At 38.5% G+C, this 11,749-nt stretch overlaps 1 protein-coding gene across 1 annotated transcript in view; it reads left to right on the top strand.

Moving 5' to 3' along the window:
• The window catches only part of COBLL1 (cordon-bleu WH2 repeat protein like 1), a 50,684-nt gene that overhangs the window by 9,786 nt on the left and 29,149 nt on the right, over positions 1 to 11,749 (top strand). The window contains exons 3-5 of the mRNA XM_026647503.1: positions 3,300 to 3,501; positions 4,724 to 4,952; positions 8,497 to 8,535. Coding sequence (XP_026503288.1) covers positions 3,300 to 3,501; positions 4,724 to 4,952; positions 8,497 to 8,535 — 470 coding nt within the window. The remainder of the gene's footprint in view (positions 1 to 3,299; positions 3,502 to 4,723; positions 4,953 to 8,496; positions 8,536 to 11,749) is intronic.

The following is an 11,749-nucleotide window of genomic DNA, read 5'->3' as shown; positions in this document are numbered from 1 at the left end:
AAAAATTGTAGACCAGTGGATCTTGTGAAGAGCTTACAGATGAGTTTCTCACTGCACCCCTCAGGCGGGCATGTACCGACGGGATGATGGCACAGAAGTTGTTTTTTCTATCCTCCCACACACACCCAGTACAAGATTGTAGGCTACTTGATGCCTTTGAATCAGATTTTTTTTTTTTTTTTAGGCAAGTGCTGCCTCCTGCTGTTTTAGCAGGTAATGAGACTTTTCCTCTAGAAGATGAAGAGGAAAGAATAAACAAAAATAGAGCAGAATTTAGCCTATAATATCCTAGTGCTCAGTGGTGGCAGATGGACGGTAAAGCATCCCTCTGCTAACATGATCCTGAATTTAGGAGTATGTTCTTTTGTATAATTCCAACATTTGAAAGTGTGCTTGTTTTGTTGTGTGTCCAGGGCTATGATTCCAGCCCTGAAGCCTAAATGAAGCTTGCTCAGGAAATAAGCAGTGCTAGAACCAGCAAGAACTAGTTTAAATGTAGGAATCATAACCTGGGTTAATTTTAAAAGTTAAAAATTAAATCATGGCATTAAAAAAAAAAAAACAACCAACCTCCTCCTATTACTTACATTCAGTCTTTGCTAAGCAAAGACACCTCTTTCTATGTGTCTTATGTCTGTGAAGATAAATTTAAGTTACCTATTCTCCTTCAAAATAATTTTATTCACAGAATTGTGCCTAGGACAAAATTCTAGACAACACTGCCTCAAAGTCTGCTTAGTTTCATGATTGCTTTGGGAATGTGTATGGATTTTGAACATTCTATAATTGGTTTGATATGCTCCTAGAAATTGAAGTTATATTCCAATGCTAATGAATTAATCCCTTCACCACAAGGTTGTGTGTATAGCAAGCAGGTGCTGAGGAAATGGACCACAGCTTTTCCACTTCCTGCAATAACATATAATATTACTATGTTTAAAAAAAACATAGTAAAGAACATTAAGGTTGCAGTCAACTCAAAAGTTAGGAAATGCCAGAATTAAGTTTGCCTGTGCAACATTACTTCGGCCCCCTTGTGTGTCTGGATTATCATCATCAACAATCTGCAACCTATCCTGGAAAACGATCCCTCCCTCTCACAGACCACAGAAACACTAACCCAGGAACCAATCCCTGTAACAGACCCTGTTGCCTACTCTGTTCCCATACCTACTCTAGCGACACCATCAGAGGACCCAACCACATGAGCCACACCATCAGGGGCTCATTCACCTGAACATCTACTAATGTGATATATACCATCATGTGCTAGCAGTGCCCCCTGCCATGTACATTGACCAAACCAGACAGTCTCTACGTAAAAGAATAAATGGACACAAATTAGACATCAGGAATGGTAACAAAGAAAAGCCAGTAGGAGAACACTTCAATCTCCCTGGACATTCTATAACAGATTTAAAAGTAGCCATACTTCAACGAAAAAAACGTCAATAACAGTCTTCAAAGAGAAACTGCAGCGCTACAATTCATTTGAAAATTTAACACCATTAATTTGGGCTTGAATAGGGGCTGGGAGTGGCTGGCTCACTACAAAAGCAATTTTCCCTCTCTTGGTATTGACACCTCCTCATCAATTATTGGGAGTGGACCACATCCACCCTGATTGAATTGGCCCTGTCAACACTGGTTCTCCATTTGTAAGGTAACTCCCTTCTCTTCATGTGTCAGTATATTTATGCCTGCATCTGTAATTTTCACTCCATGCATCTGAAGAAGTGGGTTTTTAACCCATGAAAGCTTATGCCCAAATAAATCTGTTAGTCTTGAAGGTGCCACCGGACTCCTCATTGTTTTTGTGGATACAGACTAACACGGCTACCCCACTGATACTGGATTATGATTAAAATCTCTTTGGGAAGTTTTCTTAGCTCCAGGATGGCTGTAAATATGTCTCTGAAACTCTTCAGCCTGGTAATTATGGTCCTGGCCTGGGATATGGAAATCCCTTTTGAAAAGGTGAGTGCCCTAACCACTGGGCTACAGAGCCAGGCTATTGGGTATTCTGTGTCTGTGGATGAGGGATGGTGGTTGTGGTGGTTTCTCTTCCTCCAATGTTTTTTCAGGCAACCTTAATTCTGGCATTTACTAACTTCTGAGTGTTTGACTCTGCAACCTTAATGTTCTTTTAGCATAGTTTTTATTGTGTAACTTTTATATATAGTATGTATGCAGTACATGAAAGCCCTCTGATGCAATTTTGTTGCTTTCTTTTTATGAAGTCTTCTCTGCTCCTATTTGGGAACATATTGGAGGGTGGGGGAGAAGAGCACAGTTTAGCTTATATAGTCGTCTTATTTGTACAGTATATCTAATCATAATACAATCTATGAGTTAAAGCTTCCAGTTCAAAGTTCTTGGGAAAAATTGAATGTTTGTGTTCTTTACACCATTGCATGTTTGTATAGAAACAGGCCATTTCAGGAAGGAATAAGTAAAGTTAAGAGTTAGTTGAAATAGTTTCATTGTGTGCCAAGATCAGGCTGGTTTTGGGGAAAATCCAAAGTATGAATAGCTGCAAATAGACTTTGAAAGTGTTCTTTATTAGATTCACAGTATTTTTTTTTATATGGCCGTAGCAAGTAATTTGTTACTGAGGTTCAAATATCTAATTATCCTGCTCCCACAAGTCGGGAACTTTACTGTTATGAGTGGGTATGCTTTGGCACCTTTTTCCTTCTCCAGCTATCTTTTCCCAAGTGTTATTTTTTGGGTGCTATACCATACATTAAACATATGTGCCGAAATTTTCAAAAGGACTGGTCATTTTGGTTGCTTGACTAGAGACATCTTAAAAGATGACTTTTCAGAGGTCAGGAGCTTTTCATTTCTGGAAATTGAACCCCTTTTCAGTATGTCAAGCTGGACATCAGAATCATGAGTCATTTTGAAAAAATGGACCATAAAATATACCAGCTGTCCAATTACCACCACTGCCAAATCCCATGTTGTATTGCAAGTCAGGAGAGAAAAACACCTCTCACCCTCAGAAATGCAGTATTTTGCCCCACCTCTGTGCAGATTGCCTCTTGCAGGAGCACAGTAGCTCTGTAAGTATATGTGCATATTAAAAGTGCCTTTTCTTTAAGTAATATCTACAACATCTAAGAATACAATTACAAAGTGGATGTGTTGACCGTAATTATTTAGTCATAGGAGAGCAGAGATGATTTTTGCTAATGTTCAGAAGTGCACTTTGTTTTGTGGTCTATATAATGGTTGTATAGGAACATAAGGTATTATAACCTTCCCCTCGCCCCCTCCTTTTTTTTATTTAACAGCAAACCCATGATGGACTTGCTGATTTTTCTCTGTGCACAGTATCATTTAAATCCATCAAGCTATACCATAGACCTGATGTCGTCAGAGAAGAGACAGATTAAATTCAAACCCAACACACCTATTGGAATGCTGGAAGTAGACAAGGTGATTTTAAAGCCAAAACATATGGATAAGAAAAAGCCCACTCCTATAATACCAGAGGTAAGAATTATACCAATGGTGGTGGTATCTGAAGAGGGAGAGAGATTAAGTACTCTGCAGCTTCTGATTGTAGTCTACCAGGGCAGATAGTTTTTATCTAAATGTTCTAATTGTGATTTATGTTGAATGCCATTTCTCAATAGAATATATTTTCAAGGCCTGGCCTGGTGGCATCACAATATACTATCACATGGAGATCAGAGCTTTAGTCTGTAACTCGAAGGGTTTAGATCATTTTGGAATTTTACAATGACGTAAATCTAATTGTTCGTTCTTTTGGGAATGTAAATGTTATATGCAACAATCTGAAGTATAATATAAAGTTACAAATCTCCTTCATGAAAGTATCTTTTGATAAACTCTAAAGATGATGATCTGTGGGCAGCAGAACTGTACATACATATAGCATCCCTTTCATAAACTGAAAATCAATTGATCATAAGTCATTATTTGGACTGCCATAACTTACACACCCTTCTGATGACAAATTACTTATATTTCATTTTCATTTAATGTGTGCTCTGCATGTTATTGCTCCATCTTTTGAGAATTCTTCAGCTCAGATGTATAAATGAGGGATATTCCTCATGCTCTGGGAAATAGAAGCTTTGCAGAGCGCAGAAAATAAACATTTGTATCATTTTTATGAAGCGCTCAAAAATTACAGAATTAATTTTTTCCTCATTCCATTTCCTCCTTTCTAACTTATGCGAAGTATATTGTAACTTTAAGTCTACACAACGGAGACTACATTGGCATAGCTACATCACTGTAGTGATGCTAACATAACTCTATAGTGTAGAGGCAGGCTATGCCAACAGAAGAGGGTTTTCCATTGGTGTGGGAACACATTGACAGAAACATTCTTCCATCAGCACAGCTGCATCTTAGGTCAGGATAGCTATTTTGGTCAACATCCCTGAACTACATAGCTATGTTGACATAGTTTTTAAAAGTAGACCAAGTCTGAGCCAAAACTGATATTCTATCAATCAGGTATTTCCGTTTTTTTTTTCTTGCTGAGAGAGTAAATCTGATCACACTTTTCTTACAGAGTTCTCTTTGTAACGTTGATAATACTGTAACAATGGTGAAACAGCCCTTATTGAGGGGTGGGGGAGTTTCTATGGTTGCTGCAACATTCTGTTGGTGTAACAATTTGGGTTTTTCCTCTGTCTGTATCCTTGAATGTTACTTAATAGAATTTGTATTTTTTTTCCAGCAAACAATAAGAGTGGTAGTAAACTACAAGAGAACACAGAAGACTGTAATGAGAGTGAGTCCACATGAACCTCTTCAAGAGTTCATAACGATTATCTGCAGCAAATGTGAGTTTGATCCATTGCACACTGTATTGCTGAAGAACTACCAGTCTCAGGAGCCCCTTGATGTAACAAAATCTCTTAATGACCTTGGACTAAGGGAATTATATGCATTGGATGTCAGTAAAGGTAAGATATTTTTATATATAGCCTCCTGGACCAATACTTGACCCCTCAGGCTCTCCAGCAGATTAAGTATGCCCTCTCTTGGAACTCCAGCCACGTGGGAGCTATGGGTTTACAGTTCACTCAGAAATGTTTTGCTATTTTTTCTAATCATAATTACTCTTTACTTTAGTTAACACAAGGAAATACACCTCTACCCCGATATAACTCTGTCCTCGGGGCCAAAAAATCTTACCACGTTATTGGTGAAACCGCGTTGTATCGAACTTGCTTTGATCCACCGGAGTGCGCAGCCGCCCGCCCCCCAGAGCGCTGCTTTACTGCATTATATCTGAATTCATGTTATATCGGGTCGCGTTATATCGGGGTAGAGGTGTATACAGATCTAGACAAAAATAAAAAACACACCTGCAGTCACTTCCCTGCCTTACCGTTTCCTCTGGAGTGTTCTTTGGGCATAGGCCAGAGTCTTAGGATACATCCTGGACTCCTTCTCTCCTCCTGCCCTTTGCACATGACTTCTCTCAATCATAGAGTCTATCTTCCACCCTGTACAACAGCTGGCTTTTCTCTATCTCTATCTCAGAACCCCCCTGCTATGAAAGCATATCCTTCTTTTCCTGTCTCCTGCCCAAAGCTTCCTCTCTGTTGCGCTGTGTGTTTCTTTATATGTCTCACCAACACCTTTTTACTGCTGCTGGGGAAATTCCACTCTCCAAACCACAGTCCTCTGCAGAGAAGTTGGAGTAAAGTGACTTCCCCCAGCCTTCAACTATCCTATTCTATCTGGGCCAGGTCTGTTCACTAATTAATAATCCTTAATGCCAGTCTCTTTCAAAGACCAGATCTGTAAGCCCCGTTCCCCTGTCTCGCCACTCCTTAGAATTTCAGTCCAATATGAATGTCAAAAGATAGCAGAGAAGAAAACCAGCCCTACATTCAAAATGGAGTTTGCAGTTTCACATGGATAAACAAGGAGGGTGCCCAATATCAAACAGAATTAAGTTGTACATAGACAGAGTCCCATAATTGTCACATCTTGCTAAATGGCAAAGGTGCAAAATCAGCAGGGAAGTAATTATTTTTGTTTATAATCCTGCAGAGTCAGATGACCAGGTACCTAACAGCATATTAATTTAACAAAATGTATGAATTTATATGGTGCTTATCAGTGTAGGATACGAGCTCTTCACAGGGGTATGGGTTGGCTTAGTTCGTTAATGGCTTGTGAAGCAAGAAGTATTATCTCCACTTTAGTGATGGTCAAATTGAGACAGAAGGCAGGGAAGTGACTTGCCTTGCTCACACACATCTAACTCCCAATCCCATGCCTTATCCACAAGTCCATCTTTTATGAAGGACTCCTTAAGTTTTTTGTAGTCCTCTGTTACAAAGACTTTCTGAGAGAGATTTCATGCGAACACGTTCTGTCAGCATTGGCTCTTGTGATTCAGCTAGACTTCCCTGGACTAGTGCTATGTACCTTCTTTCTATAGTCATTATCCCTGCATTTGACATAATGCAAATTTTCCTCTCTGCCATAGCATCATCACGTGGTATGTTTTATTTCAAAGACATTTATCTCAGTTTGCTTCCCAAATACACCACAGTCAGCAGTATCTGAAATAACAGCTTTTATTTCAAGTTGGTTGGGAATTTTCAATCAGAATGATATTTCCAGTGGAAAAATTAAAATTAAATATTTTATTTTGGGACGGTTTAATCCAATTAATAATCTTTACTTTTTTGAACTAACCCACAACATTTAGTTTTGAATCAGTACAGCAAAAGATTAAAACTGCATTTCCCTATGCCTCATTGCCATATGGGAATTGCAGTTCCAGCCCCCATTCTCCCCTATGGCTGCCTGGAGGACGCATCTCCCATAAGAGATTTCCTTCTGACTGAGTTATGTTGTATGTTATGGGACTCACGTGAGTGTGTGTATTATGGGAGATGTGGTCCAACAAAGGTGCCTGGTCTATAAGAGAGAACGGGGCCCAGACGACAACTCCCGCTAGGGCTATGTGCTTTGGAGAAATGTAGTTTAATGTTGAAATAAGTCGAAACAAAGTGATTTGGGTTATTTTAACAAACAAAAATATTACATTTTAATCTTGGAAATGTTTGAATGTTTAAAGTCAATCAAAAATGTAATAACAAAATGTTTCATCATTTACTAATTTAAATTGTTCACAGAATTTCATGGTGTGGAAAATTTTTAAATTTAATTTTTCATCCCGTTTTGGGACAAAAACAAATATTGATATTTCGAAATTTCCCTTGGGATAGAAATCCAATATTTTGCTCAGCTCTACTTTTATTATACTGAGATTTGTAAGCACAAGTTTACATTTTAGGATAGAAATACATTAAAAATAACCAGTTTATCTACAGGTTAAGTGTTGTTGTTTTTCTTTTTCCCCCCTTGGAAAACAAAAACACCCATAGATAAGAAATCACAAAGACCCCTCTCCAAATTTAAAGAGTTTTTATTCTATATTGTATGCCTCCTGACAGCATATTTAAATACCTCTGACCTTCCCAAGCAAAAGATATCAGGTTCATTGTGGAATATCTTCTTTTTTTCATTTGAGTCACAATCTGAGTAACAGACTCAGTTTGGGAATTATGCCTTACAGTGGAGACTCCCTTTGATCAAGAAAGTTATTGATTGAAGGAAACAATCTATCTTCTACTAATTTACTACTTTGGACAAAAAAATAAAATTAGTCTGGGGTTCTTTCCCTGACTCTATTCCTAACTTTTTTTTTTTATTTGAGAATGTATGTGCTAAAAGGCAATAATTTGGGGCAGGTCAAATGACTAAATTTAAAAATTTACATTATTTGAACTTGAAAACTGTTTTCCAGACTCCAGCTTTCTGTTTAACAGACAATTTAGTTATAGTCAGAATTAAAAGCAAGGAAAAAATACCATAAATATTATTTATTTTTAGAACTTCGTATTTAACTTCTATTCCCCTGGTTAAGGATGACCAGTTGCTTTACTGAAGTTTGTTCTGGGGCTATAAAGGTAATTAAAATCAGCATCCTTTTAGCAATTGCCTGAAGCCAACACCCATGGTGAACTTTTCTCCAAAATGAATTTCCTTCCCTTCTCTATTAGAAATAATCCAGGAGGGTGGGCGGGTGGGCGGATTGATTTTATTAGAGGATTGTTATGATTTGCTACTGATGGGAAATATTAACAAATGTGCTAGTTTTAATCTGATGTGCTCTAGAGCACAATCTGCACATGTACAGATGGTGGCATCTCTGGTCTTTGATATAAATTTGTGTGCATTTCACTGTCATACTAGTTCAAATTCTGAGGTGGTGGTTAGTTTTAGATATAATTCTAAGATATTTACTCTTCTACATAGGGAAGACCTTTCTTATGAAAGGGGTCTGCTATCGTTTCCTGTTTTTGGAAACTCAGATGAGAGTGTTCATATGTAATTTACATCTTTCCCTCAACCCACAGTTAAGTTCTGTATCTAATAAATAGTATCATTATAACTAATTTACCATTTTTCTTTCTCTAGCTACTTCAGCTGCTGACTTCAATGTATCATCTTTACAAGGTAAGTTTTACTGAGCTAGATAGTGAAATAGGAGCACATATATAAACTGTAGCTTATAGAGTTGTCATTCAGACATTGTCATTTATAGACTGCAAGGTAAACAAGTACCTTCATGTCCTATAATGTGTGTCAGATTTGCATAAATTATCATTACAGAAGTTGACACACTGCCTATCATACGGTGTTTCAATAAATTTTAATTTGATCACCACAAAGGAATGTTCTTTAGGAGCCCCTTGAACACTGAATGATTGAAAAAGTTTTACTAAAAGGTTGATTCTGCCACCCTTACTGATATTGAGGACTGCTTTACCATGTTAGGTATCCTATTGATTTCAACAGGACTCTTAGCTGAATCAGATGATAAATAAACATAATGGTAGCCTTTCTTTATCCAAAGTCTTCCCATGAATAAGAGTGTGTCTACACATGAAAGTTAATCCATAACAATGTAGTGTGTGAATTCAATTATTCCTGATTTAGCTTCATGTGTGGAACACACTTAATTCAGAATAAGGTCTGGTCTACATTACAGACCTATAATGGTATAACTACATCTCTCAGGGATGTGAGATATCCACACCCCTGAACGGCGTAGTTATGCCAACCTTACCTCTCTTCCCCTCCCCCCCCCCCGTAGAGCTTCTCCCACTGACATAGCTATGCCTCTTAGGGAAGTGGATTAACTATGCTGACAAGTGAGCACTCTCCTGTCGGCGTAGAGAATCTTCATTAAAGCGCTACAGCAGCGCAGATGCATCAGTGTTGCTATGCTGATGCAATGTTTTAAGTATAGAGTTGCCCTGAGACACTCTTATTCTGGAATATTTTAAGCACAGTGCTTATTACCATACTGTCTGCCCTGAGAACACTTGCCCCACCTTTGTGATGAAGAGTACCCTATGTCCCATAAGTGGTTTTTTTGTTTGTTTGTTTGTTTTTATAGGCAAGTCTGCGACAGGGTAGTACTGGCTCTGGAGGGTTCATTTTCTTAGTCTTAAACAACCTTAAACATTACCCTGAGTACACAATATGATTGTGAGGCTTGCTTGAGATTTTCATTGCTACTTCCATCTGAACACAGGTTTTATTTAGCAATGAATAACAATGAGCACTTAACTACAAATTCTTCACATCGGAACTAAAACTGTGTAAAAAAGTGAATTTCCTGTCTCTGTCCTGCAAAATATATACACTCATGCTATATATCTATATATACACATACTGTAATTTTTTATCTATTTTTTAAATGAGATATTTGAAAAAAAATCATCTTTTTGTCTGGAAATAAAATTTACTTAGTGGAGTGAAGTCAAGAAGTACTGAAATCTTTTACAGTGGTGTTTTAGAAGTGAGTAGATGGATAATACGTATACATACAATTTTTGCATTTAATTTTCCTGTATTGTTTTTATTTTTGAAAAAAAAAATAAAAGGAAAAGAATTGTGAGCTATTTGTGTTGTGAACCTCAAAAGCTGTTAGCTACACAAATATGCCATGGGTTCTAACAGTAGAACTTGTCACTTATTTTAACTAGTCAATATGTACTGAGTTTAGAGAGGCAAAATGGGTGAGGTAATTTCTTTTATTGGACCAACTTCTGGGGGTGAAAGAGGCAGAGTGTCACATCTAAATACATATTAAGTTTAAGGGATTCCCACGTGTTTAAGGGATTCCCACTTGAAATGAAGTGGGCACTTAACACCTTTGCAGTTGTAGGACAAAGGAGGCTTAGCGGGCATCTGGTGTGTTACATCTGATGTGTAATGCGCCATAAAACCAGTGTCTCTGTTAAGTCTTTTTTTGGTTTTTAGTGTCCAGCAGAGTTCTGAATTTAAGTTCACAGGCTCATCTTTTGAAGATGTTGTGCAGGTTTCCTGTGAGGATGGGGACTGAAAGTCAGATATGGAGTGATTGGTCCAAGTGTCCAGTAGTTCAGAACTTTGGGAGGACAGACTTGGGACTGGAAGGGTTGTAGGTGTTACCCTGCAAGGAGTAACTAGGCTGGTGGAAGCCAGGATGAGACATTGTGCTGGGGGCAGGCTACTGGTGTCAGGGATCTGAGACATAGCAACACATGATCAACACTCCCAAGGTCACAGGGCAAGAAGTGACAGAATCCCTTACTGGTCTGGGTGATCCCCAAAATGTCAGTGGTGTAGTGGGTGCAGGGGATTTGCTCCAATATGAGCGAACTGAGGTTCACACTCCAAAGTCTTGCTAAACAGACCCATATGAATTAAAAAATGAGGGAGCAAAGTAATTATTTTCAAATCAAGCAAAGGCACTAGCCCTTGTTGAGTACTATATCCATGACAACTTTTGAGTTTTAAACTTTAGACATTTTGCTGTAGCCATATCTAAAAATTACACATAGTGTGTGCCACAGTTCAGGGCAACTGCACATGTATTCCCCCTCTGGGGTTCAGCAAGGGCACCCACTCTAGGCTCCAGGCTCCTCAGCCGACATCTCTCTTGGGCAGAGACTTGCATCTGTCTCCCTTTTCACCAGGATATTTCCAGGCTGAACAGTTCCCCACCAACACTGTTATTCCCCAAAAGACTGAATGCCTAAGCAGGCGTGCTTTGCTTCTCTCCTCAGAGATGATAAACAGTGTAACTGCCAAGAGTTATAAGTTACTACACAGCTCTTTCTAAGCAAGCACTTTTAATTTATTCTTAATTTATTCTTAAATTAAAAGGCATCGCAGGTCAAACATATTAAAAACAATGAAAGAACCTACCTGCATTCTAATAAGCTTACCAGAGATCACCCCTACCTCTTGTTGGTGATTAGTCCTTCAAACTCCACACGGGGTTTTCTCCTGCAGTCACCAGTTCATAACAACTTTTGCTTAGACCTAGCCCCCTAAGGACCCTGAGAGCCACTATTTTATCCTGTCTTCATCTTTGAAGCCACCTTTGAAATAGGTAATCAGCCAGACAAAGGCTCCCACTCAGGGTGAAGCTTCAAAAGGCTGAGTTCTTGCATAACTGGAGGAGGTTCATTTGCGTACACCCCCTAGAAATTTCCTGGGGAAACCCCCTTAATTTTAAAGGTTAATTTTGTCGTCTTAGCCCATTGTTTAAAAGATTCCTTCGAAGCTCACAAGGGATTTACATTAGTCATGTCTCCTAGACAAGTTACATAAAATTCCACAGTAAAACACACACACACACACACACACACACACACACACACACACACACACA

This window comes from Terrapene carolina, unplaced genomic scaffold (assembly GCF_002925995.2).
Source record: "Terrapene carolina triunguis isolate 2854851 unplaced genomic scaffold, T_m_triunguis-2.0 Scaffold62, whole genome shotgun sequence".
Classification (NCBI taxonomy): Eukaryota; Metazoa; Chordata; order Testudines; family Emydidae; genus Terrapene; species Terrapene triunguis.
Note: the sequence above shows the minus strand (reverse complement) of the source record. Positions and strands in the feature narration are given on the sequence as shown.